Source organism: Plectropomus leopardus, chromosome 17, assembly GCF_026936395.1.
Source record: "Plectropomus leopardus strain MGB_pleo_1.0 chromosome 17, ASM2693639v1, whole genome shotgun sequence".
NCBI classification, from domain to species: domain Eukaryota; kingdom Metazoa; phylum Chordata; class Actinopteri; order Perciformes; family Serranidae; genus Plectropomus; species Plectropomus leopardus.
Window position 1 is genome coordinate 19,724,054 of NC_142192.1, and position 21,120 is coordinate 19,745,173.

A 21,120-nucleotide genomic window follows, 5' to 3' on the forward strand; every position below is an offset into this window, starting at 1 on the left:
AAGCATTTGCTCGAAAAGTGATCAAAAAGTCAAAGTCAAATGTAACATTACTTTGATGAAGTAAACAAAAAAGTCACTTATAACAAGTTTAACAGGCCAACTCTGTAACATATTACCTTTCAACTTTCCCGACACTGTGTGTGGGACACCTCCGTGGGAAAGAAACCCTTGACCCTGACAGGGATGGAGTCTTGCCCAGCTCAATGAGCCACAGGATCGCAGCATTATTGTACAGCTTTTAGCACATTCTGCTGGCTCCAAACAGTGCACAGAGCTGCAGCTTGACATACAGATTTTAAAAAAGAGGCCAAACCAATAGCAGCCAAAATCACAATGTAACATCCAGGCTACAGCCTCTGTTCCACCATGTTCTGTCATGTTCTCCATGCAGTCTTTCATTCATCATTTCTTTCATCTGTCTTTTTGTTTCCCTGAGCTTTATTTACCATATTCTATGACAAATGGGCTCCACAACAGTTGTTGCTCTTAGATATCAAAACCTTTGGGATTGTAACATATTCTCCCTTTCCAACAAAAGCAGCGTGTATACATGTTTATTTCTATTGCCTCCTTTTCAATTTCAAGTAGAGCAGATGAGTACACATCTCTCTCTCTGTGTGTGAGAGAGATTAATATTAAACAGTAGAATGCAGGGGCATCGGTGGATCAGTGGATAGAGCAGGCGCCCCATGTACAGAAGCTGAGTCCTCACTGCAGCGATCACAGACTCGATTCCAGCCTTGGTCCTTTGCTGCATGTTGTCCCCTCTCTCTCCCCCTTTCACACATACTCTCTGTCCTATCCAATAAAGGCCAAAAAAGCCACAAAAAATCTTTAAAAAAAAACAGTACAAAGCAGCATGGAGGACAGTGAAAACATTAATGTTGTTACTATTTTTCATATTTGTCTTATTTATTAAGTCTCTCTTTCAAACTCAGTGCAAACTAATGCTTGGGTGCTGCTTTGGCGGAGACGGCGGTATTTAGTGGCGGCGTGTCATTGATTCTGGCCATTTAATGGGCTAAAATAAGCGTGTTCACGCAGATGTTTTGTTTCCGTCAGTGCCGATCACATTCGATAAATACCACTGACTGTTGCAGTTGTTTCACATGGGTGTGAATGCCGATCGTTACCTAAAAAGACAGATGTAAAAGAGTGTTAGCAGGTTTTTGTGTAGTAGAAAAGGGGCTAAATTTCTTTGTAAGCTCGGAAAAAAAAGGATAGCTTCCATAGGAAAACAAAAACAACAACAACAACAATAGCTAAACAGGCACGGCAAAGCAGGCACTTAAATCATCTTAACCTGGTTTTGTCCATATCCATTACACTCACTAACGGTCTCTTCTGGTGTCATTTTTACTTTTTATTTTTTTCTGGAATCTCTTCTCTCTCAAAACCTTTACAGCATTTGTTGCTCTCTGTCCTGCTGTTATTGCAGGCGTGTCTGAGCTAGCTGCGACCTCTCATGGAGTCACCCACGTCCTTCAAACTGCTGTAACACAGTCTTTCTGTTACAAGTGTTTTGTCTCCAAGCTAAAACTAAAATAAGCCTGAGGCTGTTCTTTTTTTAGACGTTTGATATCAGAGCTGCACAAGATATTATGCAATTGCAAAACAGCAGGCTGCGTCTCATGAGACATACTGTAACTGATCATTTTTCAGAATAAGATCTGATCCAGTTAGTGTTTTCTGTATGTTGTTGATTCCCTGGACTTCTGTCAAACTGTCTTTCCTCAGCTGGGCCCAGCATGATGTATATCCTTTAGACCAATGGTTTCCAACCTTAAGGGTGCAAGAGAATTGTGAAAGCTTGTGAGAAGATTAAAAAAAGAAAAATGTATCATGTGAAACTTTAATCACTTATCTTTCTCTTTCTTTTAATGTCTGGAAATGCTGCAATGTCACATTAACAAACACCAAGTTTACAACCATTTTTTAAATTTGTTTGTCTCATACAGTGTTCAGCAGTTTGGCAGCCATCTCATCGAAGTATCACGCCATCCACCATCACTTACCCCTCCAGATGACATGATGAAGTCAGCTTTTATACATGTAATCAACTACGTCATTTTACAAACGCTGATATGGTATGTATGAAACTTACATATTTACTGTATCTGTGGTTTGTAGAAAATGCCAACATTTTCTCAAGATGACTGGGCCCGGTAATGTATATTGGATTCTGAGCCCCAGTATTACCGAAATGTAATATTTTTAAATATATTATAAGTATTCTATTTTTTCGATAGTAACTTGTGCACACATGATTATGATTTGTTGAGGTGGTATGTTAAAAAGATGTTAAAAGATGTTTTCCAATATAAAGCGTTTGATATTAAGTACGACAAAGGCCATCTGTACAGTAGCACTTTAGTAATAATTCTGTTTGTCCACACCCATCTGAATTTATTTAATCCTTATATGTGGATGAACAGTTCTTCATTTATTATAAACAAATGTTGAACTATTGTCGGATATGCTCGACGTTTGTGTCTTTGATGTGATGAATGTTTCCCTGTTTGATCAGTTTAGTTCTCAGTCTTGTTGAAACAAATGTGCTTGAGGCACAAATGCAAGCGGACTTTGGTTGAGTTGAATTAGTGGTCATTCTTTTTAAAAAAGGAAGCATTGGTTAAATGCACTTTAAAAGTGCTGCATACTGCTATATATCTACTGCAGTACCAGGCTGCAGAAGACAGTTTTAGAGCCTGAGAATGCTTACATGAGAGGCTTGCAGGTATGGAGTCTTCTTGAACTTGCCATCCTCGGATCATTTGTTAAAGCTCCCTGTGGCACTTCAGACTTTGGCAGGCCTGACAGCTTCATACAGTCGGTCCTTAAGCCCCGCTCAGGGGCCTTAATGTGATAGATATGCAGCAGTTGTTTTAGACATGTTGGCTCACATTGCATCACAGGGAGGTGCTGCATACACTAGGCAATGACTGAATTAAACAAAACAAAATCACAGTGTCCACCTTGGTATGTAGAATATGAACTAATAACCTCTGGAGGTATGGTAATGGGTTAAACACAGTGGGTTTTACAAGATCCACAGTTCAGGCCAGTGGTTACTGTGGTCATTTCACAGTTAACAAGCAGAACAGAATTGCACCATAAACATCCAGCCCTCTAAATAAAAAATGCCTGTAAAGGACTAACCCTGAGAGAGGAATTTACATTATCATCATTATTCTTATATCATGACGGATGACGACTGACTGTGTGACAAAAGCAAACAGGAGCAGGCCTACACTGATATATGAGTATGATGATGAATTGGGTAGATAATTGCTTTTTAAGGTCAATATTTATTCAGTCAGTGAGGGCCCACCAACAGGATCAAGAGGATCATTTTATTTGACAGTTTCAGGGGTGTCAGTCTGTTAAAGCTGCAATGAAACGTGCCTCATTCTGCCTATGGAGCTATTAACTCGCTCAAAGAATGCCACTTAATAGCATCAGTTTCCCATTAAGAGCGAAATCAAGAGCCTTTTCAAAGATCAAAAATGAAACATTGAATACTTATATGTCATATGTTTAAAAAAATTAATGCTGCGTAAAAAGTTGAAGTGATCATATAAAACTGAGGCAGCACAGTGCAGTTGTTAGTACTGTCCCCTCATAGCTGCTGACTTTTAATTGCCCGTAGGTGTGAGCGTTGTCTCTGTGTCTCTGTGTGTCGGCCCTGTGACTGACTGGCGACCTTTTGCTTAATGTCAGCTGGAATCAGCCCCCAACAATCCTCTAAGGATAAGCAATGACATATAATGGATGGATGTTTTATGTGAATAAGTCAACTTATTGGTTTTGCTCAAAATCAAATAGATTGTTTTGTCACACCAGCAGTCCAAACCCAAAGTTTTACAATGTTATAAGGTGCAGAAAAGCAGCATTTCCTGACATTTAAGAAGTTGGGCCCAGCAAGTATTTGGCAATTTTCTTGATAAATAATAAAAACAATAAACTGATTGTGATAACAGGTGAGGAAAGTCAGACTGCGGCTATCTGGCTATTAACACGCCACCGGGACAGGGTATTACAGATCCACTGCATGCTGTGATTGGCTAGTACTGATCATGTTGACACGTCGAGTTCAAACAGGTCATGGCTAGGGCTACTACGATCATTTCTCACTGATTAAAATCATAAATTCATGAAAAAAAGTACTGCCAGAAAGTCCCGTTATGTAGTAAAAGGACCCACACAGTCTAGGGAGAGACTAAAACACAGACACAAACAAAGCCTTCTGTCTGTGCTCTGCATTTTAACCATATTTGTGCATGTTTTCTGAAAGCTTACGTTCACAGACTAAACGGAGCAGTATGGAAATTGTTGGGCAATGCAGCGTATTTCAAGCAACACACAACTGTGGGACAGAAGGAATCAGTTATATAGTGAAAAATAATTCTCCATCTATATGTCATCGTGTATTTAATGGCCTCACAAACATCCGCCTCTGTATAAGGTACAATATTTCGAACTCCTCCACCGTTGCCATATTTACTGGGTGTCAGTAACTTTTGACTCTGCCCTCAGGAGCCATGTTGTGGATGTATCTATGTCAACATAAAGGATGCGTGCAACAGGCAGTTGAAGCCCATTCTCTTGCTGAAGTCATCGAATGCTGCTGCTTTTGCAGCGATTTCAGTGGAAGATCCCAATGCCAAAAGGCAGGTGGTAGTTGGTGGTAGTTTTTAGGATGTGCAAAGCTGAAAGCACACTGTGGACATAACCTTTATAAGAAAGGCTGAATAGACCCATGTGTGTTGACTTTGCTAGGATATCAAGGTATAGGTGTAAATAGCATTTTTGGCTACAGACACCTGGGTGCAAAAAGCATCTGCCATATCAAATTGTCAAATAAATTTTTGTTTTGACTTAATGTTTCCACACTATCATATAAAGCATATGACTAGAGTATAGATTTTGTATCAAAGTAAAGTGCAGGCTTAAACACCGTAAATGAATGATTCATGCCATAAGATTTTGGTTCTCTGAGCCAAAGTAAACAAGAAAAAAAAGGAATGAATGAATGTGTGCGCGCGGGATTTGGCAGGCATAAGCAGTGGCAGAAAGTGGGGACGTCTCCATGACAAAGTGTGTGAGATAGAGGCGATAGTGTCAGTGGATGGAAGCAGATGGAGCAGATGCTGCAACATTAACAGCAGTGTTTCAACTTGCTGGAACATGGCAGCTGCCTTCCTCCAGGCTACTGCGCTCCCGCACATCAACAGACTGAATGTGGCCGCGATATAGTTCTCCACAGTTGACGTTATCACCCCGCCTCTTTGGTAATGATATACACGTCCATACATTGGTTTGCCATAAAGCTATATTTCACAGCGATCATTTCCTCCTTGATCACATTTGATGTCACAATTCTGAAGCAGTTGGCATTCATCATTCTGTTGAAAGATGAGACCTGAAAAAAACCCTGTCAAGCCCAGAGCTCTGGAAAAATTGGATGATCTTACATACCGATTCATTACATGCTCCAGTGAAAATTAATCGAATGATTCATACATTTTCCTGTCCAACTACTTGTTACGGCAAATACATTACATATTTACTGAATGATTGCGAGGCTGATATTGCCAAGAAAAACCTAACATGTACCTCAACAACTTTAGAGTTGAATGAAATCAAAATAAATAGATTTTTTTTAATGTAAGTTAGGCAGTTACTGTAGTCCTAATACATTCACAATTTCTTGTTAGTGGTGGAAAAAGTACATTTAATCAAGTACTGTACAACTCATTTTTTTCATATTTATAGTTTTTCTTATTTTTCATTGAATGACATACAGTATATACAATGGAGGCAGGGAACATGAAAAAGGGCATCGCCTTACAGTGCCAAGAAACAACCCCTTTAAAGAATACAGCATTGAATTATACATAATAATCACATAACAAAAACAATATAAATTTCAAAACTAACACTGTAAATTCAGAGAAAAAAGAAAAGAAAAAAAGGGGAAACCTTAAAAGGATAAGTATTTTACAATGGTACACAAAGTATTGTACCATTCCTAAATATTTTGAGTATCTCAATTTTATGCTTTTAAGTATTTCTATCTCAATATGTACAGAAACAAATATAACACTTCTTGCACTACATTTATTTAACAGCTGTAATTACCAGTTACTTTGCAGATAGAGAACTGTAATGCAGTATAGTGTGTAAAATAAAATGCTTACAGAGTCTTTGTTTTATTATACCTTGATTTAAAAAATGTCCTCTATCTACTCTTTTTATGTGTTTTTATGTGTATAATCTCCAGTGGCGCTCCCAGAATTTTTTTATAGGGTTGGCTAGATGCAGCAATAGGAAAACTTGGGGTGGCACACCAAAGCCGAAAACCACGAATGAATTTCGGGGATTTGATTATGCTGTTGAAGTATATAGGTTAGTTGTAGGGCTGGGGTGATTGATCAGTGCAATTGACATCATTGATTATACGTAGGTTGCAAAACTTGTGTCAGCACGTCCCAATACATTAAGCTGCACCCAGTCGGAGCATGGATTCTTCTGGAGAGCGAGCTGTAATCAGTGGCTGCAGCTAAATCAGTTTATCACAGGAGTGCAACTCCAGTGCACGGTCACCTAAATCGAAAGTCTCGCGACCCGCTTTGTCAAGATGGCAGCAAACTGCACCGTCCTGTTTACTCTCTGTCCCCACTCAAGCATGCTATCTTAAGACTGTCAACACCTGGACTGTATTTTTGTAATTGGTAGTCTATTGAAATATCTGCAGCACCGTCTAACGTTACACCATGAGTCACTAAACTTTGTCATTCAGCCGTTTTATATTTTCTGTTTACTTAAACAGTTATACACAAGTGAGAAAACGGCTTAAATTAATGCTAAAAACTGTTGTTAGTCTGTACATTGCTTCAGTAATTTTCCTTTCCCCACAGTGATGCAAAACTGCTGTGATTATCTTAACTGCATCTTACTCCAGTGATTAAATAAATCTATGACATAACCATTTAAAGTTCAGTCAAGTACTTAAGAAAAATGAACCTACTGATTCTGTAGCTCGGGGAAAGAGCTGCTATGATATACAGTGATTAATGTAGGTGTCATAACAGTCCAGTGTTTTCTGAAAAGGGTCTATTATGGTATAATAATTGATATTATTATTAATATCATAACACAGCAGTGACATAGAAATATACTTATTTTAGGGTAAATTAATCATTATATTAATCAAGTAAAACATGTAAAAAAAAATATAAAAATAAAAAATTGAAATTTTGACACTGGTTTAAAATCTGCCTTTGTATGCAGCTCTGGCCACTGCCTCAGCCGAAGTGTGAAGCCAATCTTTTGTTTCGCACTTGGCACTCGGATCATGACTTTTGCTCTGTTCTCAAGGTTGTGAGTTTGAGCCCTCTAACTCCTTCTTCCCACTCAAATTCCTGACCCTATTATTTCTTTAGCCTTTTAGTTTAGTCATGTTAGAGATGTGAGGCTGTGGCATATTTCCTGCCCACTATTAGCAGCGTTCCAGCGCTCCACACGGCCATGCTTGTGTCCAGAAAGTGTCTGGGCGTGCAGCCGTGTGCTGTAAAAAGCCCGTTGGTCTTATCAAAATATGTTGAACTGCAGGAAGCGCCCTCTAAACTCCCAGTCTGGTATTGGTGTTGTTGCCGCCTGGCTGTGTTGTCTTAACACAGAGCTGTCTGCAGACAGTGTGCCACAGCCAGTATAACCACCAGTCTCTTCCCATACAGCCAGCAGCATCAGGCACCCAGGGCCTGGTCTCTTTACACACACCCACTGTCCACTGCCTCTATGCACCATATGTGCATTAAATGTTAAGAATCTGTATAGAACGTGTTTACTTTTGAGTGATATCTAGAAGAATTCGAGATAAGAGCTATTTTTATTGGACTTTTTGAGAAGATTTTGACTACATCCTGTCGGTTCTTTGTGGCTTTTAGGTAACAATGGAGCAATAAACACACTAGCCTACCAACCTTTTAATACCACCCTTTTAATTTGTAGTAATAGACATTCACCACTTTTCATAAATGTGCATGGATCAGTTGAGAGCACAGGTTATTCTTTTCTTTTAAGATACATTTTCAGGTGTTTTTCCTCTTTATTTTGACAGAGCAGCTTTGAGAGTGAAAGGGGGAAAGAGGGGGGATGACATGCAGCAAAGGGCTGTGGGTTGGACTCAAACCCTCAGCTGCTGAGGCAAGGACACAGCCTTTGTACATGGGGCGTCCGCTCTCCCAGGTGAGCTACTGGGTTCCCCAAAAACAAAATTTATTATAAGGAGTAGCAAACCAGTTTGTTATAAAAGAAGAGGTCTCTTTGAGGAATGCTTTCTTCAAGGTTTCAGGTAATATTTATTGAATGATTGGTAACTAGTGAGAGCAGTGGCAGGTGTCAGACATATCGATGATTTATAGGAATTGGGCATGAGGCCTTATCTGAGCCTGTCTGTATGAATTATGGGAGCAGCTAATAGAAGTTTCTCATACCGACATCCTCCAGGTCAACCGCTCAACATTCTCAGGTTGCCACTCAGCATACGACTCCATAAAGATTAGGTTTAAAACATCCTAATTTTTTTTTCTCTCCCCCACCCTCAATGGACCATATTTCAATTTAACCCCAGACACCACATTCTGTCTTCCTCACCCTATAAGTCATTTTTAGGATATATACTTGTAATTGACTTAGTGACTCATGCTTGCATATAAATGTTTAACAGAATTTTGAAAAATATGCAATGTACAATACTACAACACTGCAAAAGTAGATAATAATAGGCTTTTTTTTTTAGTCACTTGTTTCTTTGTTGCAGTGATAACACATCAGTGCTTCTTTTATGCACTTGTTTGCAGGGTCTCTATTTTCAAAGGAGTAATTTCATATTCCTGTACTGGTGCTTTTTCATAAGTAAAATTGCGACCTTTTTTCTTCCTCAACTGTATTTTGACTGCATAATATTACTGTCTGCACATAATTATGGTTGCGGGAAGAGAGAAATTAATTGAACTTTGTTTGCCCACCTTTACTGATAATAATTTTTCATTTTATGATCATGAGCAGAGTAAATTCAAATCGAGCAGAATAGAAGTCGAGTAAATTAAAGATATTCGCTAAGAGTAAATAAAAATGATTAAACTACAGTTACTTTCCCTAAAGTTATTAGATATTGTGTGGTGTTTACTCTTCTACATGAAGTTCAGGTACTCTATAACACCGATCGCTTAATTAGAATCAGTAATTAGTGATCATTAGCTACAGCTGAGTCAGTTTGCCAAAACAAGTTTCCTTCAAAGTAAAAGCAGTCAGCGCTTTGCACGACAAGTTCAAAATATGATCGCGATATATACGCATACTCTCAATCAGATAGTGAGATCAGGACGTTAAATATGAAACTGAACCCAACTGTAAAACGCTTACAAAAATCATCACAAGTTCCTTTGTTTGTCGAGTAAAGTTTTATTATGAAGATAGTGGCAGGAAGTGTTAGTTGTAATGTGGCGGGCTTGTCACCGGTGTGCTGTGGGCTGCTGCAGGTTTGACTCAGGAGTTGTGGCTCTCCCAGCCTGAAATCCTGAAACACAACACTGCAGTGCGCGCTCACCTCACTGATGGATTAACCCGGAGCTCTTATTTTATCAACATAAAGGTACGTGTCTCGCGGTAACTAACTTTTGTCAAACTGCCACTGAAATGTGAATGTGGACCCTAAAGTCCTTGCCTCGTTTTAATTTATCTCCAAAAAGTCATAACTTATGCTGTCGTTCAAATACTTCTTGCAAGACACGAAAAATGCATTGCCTCATAATGTAATTTAATTTATCAGGTTTAATTATAGACAATATTCACCTCTGAAAGATTAGTCCCACATTATTATTATTATTATTATTATTATTATTATTATTATTATTATTATTATTATTATTATTATTATTCGCATTATTAGCATTATTATTAATAATGGTATTCGAGTATTATGCCAGACATATATTATGTAGCCTTTGGTAATAGTGGTGGCAGTAATAGGTTTTGTGACACCAGTTGCTGCAGCAGTTTACTTGTGTGGTATGATTCAAAAGATATAAGGATGGGAATCGCCAAAGGGCCCCATGATTCAGAATTATCATGATACTTAAGTCAACATACAAGTTCACTGTGATTCTAAACATGTTGCGATATGCTGCGTATCGCAATAACATATATACGTTCTATTATCTTTTTTTCAGCTACTAAATATGTTCACATCAGTCATTTTATTGCAGCAAATTGTACCTTGTGGACTTAATAAAGCAATTGATTGTATTATTGTAGTGGAATACGAGAAGTTTAATTTGCATTTGTAGTATTAATAATTTATATAATAAAAAAAATCGATACTTGGCATCCGTGCATCAATGCAATATTGCCATGCAAAAATATTGTGATACTATGCTGTATAATTCCCCCTAGCTGGAGCTACAGTGGAAGTATTTCAGTAGCGGCAGCAGAGCAGTTGTGGTATTAAACTAGAGTTTTCAATGATAAATTATAATTGATAATAAAAACATTTTCATAGTAATTGAAGCACATGATATAGCAATAATATTATCAGTAGTATTTGCAGTAGTGATAGTAGTGATTTGGAGTGGGCGATATGAAAAGAATTCTTCAGCATGGAACATGTAATTTTATATCACAATAATATACTGTGTATATTACATCATTAAACTGATTATAATGAACTGAAAAAATCTGCATAAAGTAACCTCACAGGAATGTCTGTTTTTGACTAATACATCAAATTATGTAACTGACAAGTACTTCATCACATTGACACAAAAATCCCACAGAATCCAGTACTACTGTAAATCACAACAGAGCTGGGCAATATTGATATCATGATATGAGACTAGATATAATCTTAGATTTAAGATATCATAATATCAGAAATGTTGTAATTTCCTGTTTTTAAAAGCTGTATTTCTGTAAAATGACATCATTATCTGAACATACCAGACTTCCCTACCTGTTATTTAGCCATTACATCCACATTACTCGTGATTTTTTATCAAAGGTGTCATTGTGTAAATTGTGTAAATATTGTGTGAATATTGAAAGCACCAATAGTCAACTCTACAATATCATCAGAATATCGACATTGAGGAATTTGGCAAATAATTTTGATATATTTGATTTTCTCCATATGGGCCAGCCCTGCCTCACACAAAACCAGAATCAGTAAAGGAATGGTTACCACAGCATATATGGCTTTCTGAAATCTCCGATGGAGGATAGATGTAGGTTGTCTCACACTATATATCATAATATTGTCCAACCGTGATATATTAGCTGCTACTTGGGCTGGGCGATATCTAGAAAATCCATTATCAAAATATTTTTTACCAAAAAACCTTAATATTGATGGTGCGACAATAATATTCACACAATGAGATTTCCGATAAATAATTCTCAGTAATGGTAAGTTTGAAATTACATCACTTGACTGTAATGCAGCTTTTGAAAAAAATAGCACTTATGATATTATTGTTTTCAAAATCACAGATGATATTTTGTCTGATATATCATATCGATATATTATCTATGTATTGCTCAACTCTAGCACCATATATTAAGTGCGGCAGTAGTAATCATAGGTAAAAGCAGGTGTAGTTCTGAAGGTAGAGGTCATGGTGATAATGTCAAACAGCTGTGATTATAAAGTGTGACCTCAGCTATAACAGGGAGCAGATAGCTGAGCTGTGTGACCTGTAACCCTGCCTCAGATGCTCAAGGAATTCATGTGAGAGCTGTCGCTGCAGTCTTGTCTCCCTCTTGTGTCCATGTGAAATCATGGCTACTAGTGACTTTGCGTGGATTTAATTGATGCTGCATCAAAGGACTGATGCTGACCAATATTAAGCCCTACAGTAGCATCATTTATCACTAATGCTGCAATAATATCCTCTACATTCTTCCAGGCTGAGAAGCTGGACTGAACAATGATCATGCAGTGGCTCCTAAAGGTTTTGATCCTGACTTTGGTCCTGTCAAGCCCGACCAGATGCCAAAACAGAAGGAGGAAAGGACAAAGAGATGATAACCAGGTCATCGTTAGTGAGGCCAAAAGTAAGTGTTGTAAACAGCCATGAAATGTGTCAGTGATGTTTATCACCTTGTTCGAAGATGCAGTGCTCATGCAAAGGTTATCCAGGGGTCACTGACTCAGGTCTGATGATTTCGAGTCTTACGTAATCTGAATTTATCTTCTGTCTTCTATCTTTGTATCTTTATGTACATGCTAAGTGTGTGTGTTTATGTGCGTTAAGTGTTAAACTTTTGGAGCCAAAGGGGCGTAAGTGCCATGCAAGGCGTTTATGAGTATTATATATCAAATGAAAGCTCTCAGTGCCAAAAGGACACAACTGAAATGATGACACATAGTTTGTAATTAAAAGAAAGTGAAGAAAAAAAAGAACAGTAAACTGGGGTTCTGGTCTTTGCCAAAAGGGTCTAAGTGAGCTTAAGCCCTTTTGACAATGAAATAAGCATCATGGGTAGAGCATGCCACAATGCTTTGTTCAGTGACAAAAGGGCACAAGCTCACTAGAGCAAGGTTTTAATGAGATCGATGACAGATAAACCAGATAAAGAAGTAAAAAGAACAATATAAATGGTAACAAACAAGGTGCAATAGTAAAAAAAACAAGGTGCAAACTAAACACTTTCATATCAATCGCAAGTCCAGTTGATGTGTATGGTCTATTGAGAGCAGTACTGGTTGTACAGTCTTACAGCAGAACTTGAAGGCTAGTCTTGAGATCAACTTAGAACCATGAGGTAGACTGAATAGGAAAAAGAGATCCTGAAAACTGTGAAAAAAGCAAAAAAATGTAGAAGTTGAGGTTATTTAAGTTAATTTAGCACATACAAAAAACGTAAAGGAGAAGAACTGAGCCTCTTCTTGGTACAAATGCAACAACAATTTCTCAAAGTGAAAAGAGTCACCATGACAATAGTAGATAATCAATAGCTATCAAGATCTCTTTTTTTGGACCTAATTTGCGATTTCCTTCTCTATTGAAAAAATCCTAAATGTTTGAGTTGATGATTCAGTTATTTTCAACCACAGAAGCTGGTAATTGACTTTACTTGGAGAAGTAAGTTGCAAAAAGTCTGAAAAGTCTGTAGCTGTTCATCAAACATTCAGGGCTGTATCGTCAGACTCCTAGACCTAAAAACGCCGCTGATACCACACTACTATAATTGCTCCAGTTTCTCCAAGTCACTTCCTCCACTGCAGAGCAATCTCCTTTTCAGCCATGCTTGTTGCACTCTGCTACTACATGACGTCATTATACCAACAAGTCAAAATGTTGCCATTATCACAATATGGATTTTTCTCATCATATTACAAATTATACCGGCATTGTCGTGAACGATATGATATGGCACACCCCTCGCAGATAATCCGATAGAAGTTACTTACAGAAGTTTTAACATTTGCACTGCACCAACTGCTTAAAACTTCTTTAAACGGTTGCCATTAGAACATATGCATGTTGTGTCTTTGCTCCTGTTTAGCCCTGATCTGCCCGGTGGAGATCATGTTCATTGTGGACAGCTCAGAAAAAGCCAAATCTCTGCTGTTTGAGCGACAGAAGGACTTCATCCTGCGCTTCAGCACTAAACTGATGCGGCTCCAGTCGGCTGGCTGGCGTCTGCGACTGCGCCTGGCCGCTCTGCAGTACAGCAGCACTGTGTCAGTGGAGCACAATTTCAGAGACTGGCAGGACGTGGACGTCTTCCAGAGTCGGGTGGCATCCATGACCTTCATCGGCCACGGAACCTACACCGCCTACGCCATTACTAACGCCACAAAGGTGTTCAGCCAAGAGACTTCCTCCAGCAGCCTGAGGGTGGCGCTGCTGATGACCGATGGAACGGACCACCCGCGCAGCCCCAGTGCCGTAACAGCTGCTGCTGAGGCCAAACAGCAGAACATCAGGGTGTTCACCATCAGGCTGTCGGGCATGCCCAGGGACGAGCCCACGAGTACAAAACTACGATCCATAGCTAGCGCCCCCCCGCAGCAGCACGTCCTCAGCCTCACCGACAGCCAGCTGGATGACAGACTCTTCAATGAACTGGTTAGTCACACATCTGCATTAAGGTTGCATCTGTTTTATAAGTTTTCATCTGAAGCTTCACTGGTGATGCTGCACTTACAAATCTACGAACATTCATTTTTTTGAATTGGGCTTGTATGTGGGACTTATCCATTGTCAGTGAATTACATACAGATGACAGATGGCACACCCCACTTTGGAGAAGCAGGCTGGAGTGCCGCCACTAAAGCTAAGCAATGTATTACTGTGAATTGGGGTCAGCCACAAAATGTACTGTGGCCACCTACAGAGGCAGAGCGGTTCGTCCTCTAATCGGTGGGTCGGCGGTCCAATCCCCAGCCCCTCCAGTCAACATTTTGAAGTATCTTTGGTTCAAGATACTGAACCCTAAATTGCTCCTGATGCTACACCATTGGAGTGTGAGTGCGTGAGTGGTTACTGATTAGCAGGTGGCACCTTGTACGGTAGCCTCGGCCACCAGTGTGCAAATGTGTGTGTGAATGGGTAAATGTGAATATCATGTCTTGTAAAAGTGCTATTAGTGGTCAGAAGAGTAGAAAATACACTGTGCGCTATGTAAGTGTAGTCCATTATTACCATCTAAATAAGTCCACCTAAAATAATCAACATCAGTTTATGTATACACTTTATTGAGAGTATTTTCACCGCTGTTTTGACAGTGAAGACGTTAACGGCTTCAGTACCCCTCTATGCTCCCAGTCAAAGCCAGACTCCACTGAGAAAAGAGTCATTTGAGCTCAATGAACACAGGAGCTGCTGGCCTACTGCTGCCTTGATCAGTTAGTTAGTTTGTGCCTATAGTTACTCCAAACTAACACTTTTAAACACCAAAGTCACACAGTACTGCTAACAAAATAGCTGATTGAGGCAGCAGTAGACGAGCAGCGTCAGTGATGTTAAATCACCGTTTTTCTCCATTGAGTCTGGCATTGAGCAACATAATGGCTTCATTTTCCCATTAGAAATCACTGTCTGACAATAAGGTAAAGCAGTGAACATACTCTCAATATCACGTGCACTTAAACTAATATAAAGTTTTTTAGGTGGGACTTTTTTCAGGTGGCTAAAATGCATTTTGTTGCTGACCCCTCCAAGCAGTAGACTGCTTAGCTTTGATGTCAGCCTTCTTCTTCTAACTGACCAACATCTACTGTTTGTAATATACTGTCTCTGGAAAAGTATTCCATATAACTCCACTTGAAAAAAGTCTTAACTATTGTCTTGATTAGGAATCAAATGACAGCAAAACACTGCATGGGACCAGCATAAAGAAGGCAGGTCTGTAAAAGGGAGACTCATGGGTACTCATAGAACCCATTTTCATTCAGATATCTAGAGGTCGGAGGTCAAGGGACCCCTGTGAAATGGCCATGCCGTTTTTACATCGGCAAAGTTTAGCCTAACTTTGGAATTTTAAGTTGAAAAGGTAAGTTTAAAACTCAGCCCGGTACAGCCTGTTAAAGACAGGAATGTGGCCAAAGATAAGTTATGTATTGCAATTAATGCATTAATGCTGAAAGCCCTCAGAGTTGCATATAATGACTGGATATGACAAGTAAGTACCTCTAAATTGTATTGTTCATGGTTTCTGCAGGTTTGGACTATGAACTGTCTAACTGTCTGTCTTCTATTTTCTTTCAGAACACAATTGTCAAAACTGGGGTAAGTACTCTGAGTTTTTTAAAACTATCACCATGACTGTTTTCTGTTTTATTATATTTCAAACACAATCTTGTCCTTTGATACTATTGTGTAGGTGCATAAAGCAAATTTACAAATGAAATAATCAGCAAAATACAAGTTACTTGTGACAAAAATGATTTTAAAAAAACATAGACAAAATTATTTTTGTCAACATAAATTAAAGGAGCAGAATTTTCTCATCCTTGTTTCTTCTAACTTCTTTATTTTCGTTTTACCTTTTATTCTTTTTTTCTTTGGATCTAAATCCCATTGATAGTCATTGTGTTTGTCTTTTCCCCATGTCTTTATTTCAGTGCCCACAGCCAAAGACCTGTCTGTGTGAGAGGGGGGACAGGGGTCACCCTGGAAGTACGGTGAGTGTATTATCGTTTTCCTTTTTAAATCGTGCTGTTCTACTTCGTAACATAGACAGTATTATGAAGATGGACGACATCAAAGCTCCCCACAGGTGAAGGCAAACATCTCGGGCGCCCCTTAGGTCGCTGGTTGCAGTGCAAGTCATAAAGTCCACCCCTTCATGTTAGTGGATGGGACATGGGCCAAACAAAAAATTTAAAGTACATGTCAAAGAAGTTTTTTTCCAAAGATGATCTCTGTCATTTTAGGCAGTTTACACTGATGTATGTTCAAGTATTTGTTTTTCTGATAAGTTTGGTGCTGGCTGGATTGGTCAGACGGTAGTAACTCCATAGCGGTGATTGCTACTGCATAGACTCAGACTCCAAATGGCATCACCAGCACAAGCTGGCATTTGCTGTTTTGTGAATAATTTTGCTTTTTTCACACAGTGGGAGAAAGTGGAGATGTTTTGTCCATCTTTATATAGTCATTGCTTATTAACCAGTCTGTATGTGCTAATATCTATTGTATTACTCTATCTGTGTGTCTTTTCCCAGAAATATTAATTTAAAGGTCATCACTTTAAACATATTTCAGCCACCTAAAAAATCTATATCAGTTTAAGTGTACATTATATTTGAATACTTGCTCTGCTTTACCTCACATAATAGCTGATCCAGGCAGCGGTAGTTCAGCAACTCCGCCGTTTGGTGGTGTCAAATGGCTGTTTTTCTCAGTGGAGTCTGGTATTTTTATACCGAGGTAAAGCGGTGAAAGTATTATAAATACAGTGTATAGTTAAACTAATGTTGATTTTTTTTGATGAGCTGTTTTTTAGGTGGCATAAAACTAAAATGCAGAGTTTGCTTAGCACCATTTGACCATATGTACATAATGCGGCGGTTTTCTACCAAGAATTTATTGTAAATAAACACCGTGATTCGGTCGAAAGTGCTTGTTAATCAAAAAAGTGACAGAGCTAATTATTTCTATATTAATTTAAAATGTGTTTTTATTAACTGGCCCCCCGGTCTCATGTCATTTTGCAAAAGTGGCCTCCAGGGCAAAGCAAGCTGAGTGTCTGTGGTCTGCTGGCTTCAGGTTGACAGTCACTTCCTCAGCCACACAGAGCTCAGTAAGCCTCACACAGTGGCCTGTTATCCCTGAATAGTGGGGGATTCTCCTGGCCTCAGTCAGGACCAGGGCTGGTGGCCTCCACCAGCAGGTGCGTCTGGCCTGCCTCCAAAGCACTACAGGGAAAAGATGTGAAAGAGCAGGAATTGTTTCCCACAATGTAAGTGTAGCAGGTGGTGCAGGGGCCAGCTGAAAGGGCTGTTTTCACTGGTAGAGAGGCCTGTGGAAAGAAGCAAAGGTCAACGACGGAAGATTAAACATGAGCAAACACACTGGCCGAGAAGATCTGAGAACCTGCTGCACTGAGGTGGAGGTTTATATTGGACCGGGGTTACAGACAGGTCGCCCTGAGAATGCCCCATCTCACCTTTGCTTATGCATACACAGAGTCCAAACTAAAAAGGGGCCCAAATATTCTCATTCGGCACAATCTCTCCCTTTTCTTTCATCCAGGGGAAACCAGGCGAGCCGGGGTCTGATGGAGCTCCAGGTCCAAAGGGATCTCGTGTAAGTCTCTATTGTCTCCGTAATCCAGTGCTGGTAACAAAAAGAATCCATGAAGTGATGTTTGATGTGCTGTTTTGTCTGGGCTCGGTCACTGTAGGGGGAACCTGGCATTAATGGACGTCCAGGAATGGAGGGCCTTGAGGTAATCATCGGATATTTCCCTTCCCTTCCCCTGTCAAGCTGAAAATCTGAGTATCAGAGTCTGGTATTTGGTCATTATTCTGATTTGAGATGCATAGAGGGAGCTCCAAATGGATGATAATGACCCTCTCCTTACAGTTTATTACCATTTAAACACAGTATGGTTAAACGATGCAGTATATTAACCGATTTACCAGGCAATAGTAGCTTTAAAGGGGCTCTATGTCACATTCAGAGTAGATAAGATGTCTGGAAACAGTTCTCATCATAGAGGTGGCTGAGCCGGCAGCTAACAGCTAATGGGGCTAACATAGGTAAAAAGCGTTGAATAACGGCAACAGCGCTTACAGAGCTAACAGTGATAAACCATAAACTGCATAAAATAAAGGACATAGTAACGTCACTCATTGGTTTATTGACTCCCATTTTGAGGCTTCAATATTTTGGCCATCTTGCCTTTTTGGAGCCACAAGTGGCCCTATTTGGCAGAGAGGGGGGAGACAACTTTAATGCTAGCCGCTAACTTAGTTTCAGCTATGACAAATAACGGTTTGCTGCTATGTTAATGTTGTTAATACTGCATACTGAGCCTTTAAATCTCTTCTCAGTTTTCAGATTATATCTCTTTCAAACTTATTGTAACATTTTGGGAAACACACTTTTTTGCTTTCTTTCCAAGAATGATGAAGATGAATCAAGTCCTTGAGGCAACTAGTTAGTTTAACATAATGCCTTGAAGTACCTCTGAAGCTTACTAATTATCACATTGTATCAGTCTGTTTATATCAGTGGCGTTATGGTTGGCGGACAACTGTCTCATATATAAGTTTAATCCGAATTTCATTTCATTTTTTATAGGGTCGACATGGAAGCAAAGGAGAAAAGGTATGTATTACTATTTTTATTATTAATATTGCCTATTTTTTATCCCCTAGTTGCATCTATGATGAATTGCCACTGCCAAATCCATGTAAACAGGATTTCTTAACTATTTCTTGCCTTTTTAAGTTTGATTTACACACATACATTGCAAGTTGTTATAGTTTCATCACAACATAGCTTGCAGACGGTATCATCAGTGTCAGATGGTTTGACTTGGCTCAGTTTTCAGCTTTGAGCTTCACTTACCTGGCTGTATTTTCTAGGGAGAGCAGGGTGAATGTGGTGCCCCTGGTAAAAAAGGAGAACAAGTAGGTTTCTTTTTTTTTTTTTATTTAAACAACATAATGACTTATTCTCTGTGGCCAAGAGCTGTATGTATATATAATAATACTAGGGCTATACTGATGTCTTTCCTTAGGGTGCAGAAGGACCTTCAGGCCCTAGAGGACCAAGAGGAGAGCAGGTGAAGTTTCTGAACTTTTTATTTGTCTTTCCTCACTTTGAACACTAATCTGATGCTCTGTGAAATCCAAAAATATTCAAGGAGTGATTTTGGTGACAAATACAGGTCTAGTGTGTAGAATTTAGTTGCACCTAGTGGTGTGACTGCAGATTACAACCAACTGAAACTTCTCCTGTTTGCCAAGCAAATAGGAGAACTACAGTGGCCGATGTGAAAACGAGTGAATGGCTATGTGAATTAGAAAGCTGTAGAAGTGTTGAAAGATATGTTAATAAACTTTATACTGAAGATGTCCCAATCATATTTTTTGCCCCCAACCCTTATCCAAGTCATTTATTTTGAGTATCTGCTGTTACCAATCAGATACTTCTAATTTCCTAGATAATACTGCTGCACGGTGCATATCTTAAAGATATTAAAATCAATCCAATATATAACCCATACTTGATGATATGAATAAATGAATAGGTCTGCAATGCCTTAGCCTATTATTGTTATTATTATTGTTTTGGTTTTTTTTACAAAATAAAATATAAAATTACAAATGCTCCCTTTTAATCTTTTTGGCCCTGTCCCTTTAAATGAGTATTCTCCAGTGTTTGTTGCTTCAATGCAGCATGTGTCTGAGTTACTTGAATGAACTGTATTCTCTTGTGTGTTTATTTTTGATGTCCACACATCTTTTGGATGGACTATGCTTCATTAATACGTAGGCCACATTGGCTTTTTGCTTGCGCATGTTAAATTGTGTCGAGTGAGTTTGCAGTAAGCTCTGCCCTGCTGTCTGTTGCTATTTTAAATCAAGTCAAGTCAATTTTATTTATGAAGGCCATTACTGCAAATTACAATTAGCCTCAGAGGGCTTTACAACATACAGTATCCCTCTGTCTTTGAACCTTCACAGGGGATATGGAAAAACTCCTTCAAAAGATCCCTTGAACAGGGAAAAAAGTGAAGTTTCTCTGAGCAGGGCAGAGAAATGACATACGCTGTAGCTGAAGGCAAAATGGGAGGATCTCACACTGAGCTGAAATGAAACAAGTGCTTCTAACTTTGGTAAATAATGTAGCCTAAATGAGCAGTGTCATGCTGCGTTTCTGTTTATGGTGTGTGGTGTTTTGTGGTGGGCAGGGCTCAGCCGCTGCTATTGCACATACGGTAGTTTAGCAAAGGGTAGTAACAGAGACAGCCGAGCGGTACGTTCTCTGTTGCTGTGCATTAAAAACACCTATGAAACAGCTGACTTAAATCAAAGGATTAAATCTCTCTATAAGCCCAACTATTCGCGATCCCCATCAGTCAAAAAATGCCTTGAGGTCTGATGTTTGAGATGTTTGTTTGATCGAGAAATCCCTACTTTGGACAAAACCTGGCTAGCTGTTTCCCACTACTTCTTGTCTATATGCTAAACTAGGCAAACCGCATCCTGACTCCAGCTCTGTATTTAACACATAGAGGTGGGATTGATATGGTTCTTCTTATCCCACTCTCATAAAGAAAGTGAATACGTTAATTTTCAAGAATATATATATCATTGTAAGGAACGACCAACAAAGTGTGTTGTTCACATCTATTCAAAGTAGTTGACTAGAATTTCAGGGTCATTCAGTGTTGGTGTAGGTGTGCGAACTTAAAAATGGCAACAACCTTTGATATTTTACATTTCATTTAAAGGCTGATGTTGCTATCAAACAGTACACTGAAGAAAGAAAGACAAATTTTAATGTAAAAATTCATAACTCTTTGCGTAGGAGCCTTCATACCTGAATGGGTGTGTGTGGTCAAATTGAAAGATTCCTGTGTCCCCCCACATCC

General features: G+C 39.1%; 1 protein-coding gene across 3 annotated transcripts in view; it reads left to right on the forward strand.

Moving 5' to 3' along the window:
• Nucleotides 1–1,958: 1,958 nt before the first annotated feature.
• The window catches only part of col28a1a (collagen, type XXVIII, alpha 1a), a 37,689-nt gene continuing 18,527 nt past the window's right edge, over nt 1,959–21,120 (forward strand). For 2 of the 3 annotated variants that reach the window (XR_015779425.1, XM_042506871.2), the window contains exons 1-10: nt 9,529–9,658; nt 11,967–12,114; nt 13,570–14,135; nt 15,777–15,797; nt 16,133–16,192; nt 17,766–17,819; nt 17,917–17,961; nt 18,819–18,845; nt 19,106–19,150; nt 19,261–19,305. Coding sequence is in view for 2 of the 3 variants with exons in the window: in XM_042506871.2 (XP_042362805.1) it covers nt 11,988–12,114; nt 13,570–14,135; nt 15,777–15,797; nt 16,133–16,192; nt 17,766–17,819; nt 17,917–17,961; nt 18,819–18,845; nt 19,106–19,150; nt 19,261–19,305 (990 nt within the window). In the remaining variant the exon portion in view is untranslated. Of the gene's footprint in view, nt 2,088–9,528; nt 9,659–11,966; nt 12,115–13,569; nt 14,136–15,776; nt 15,798–16,132; nt 16,193–17,765; nt 17,820–17,916; nt 17,962–18,818; nt 18,846–19,105; nt 19,151–19,260; nt 19,306–21,120 lie in introns of those variants that run through there. The other variant, XM_088090218.1, reaches the window with a different exon arrangement.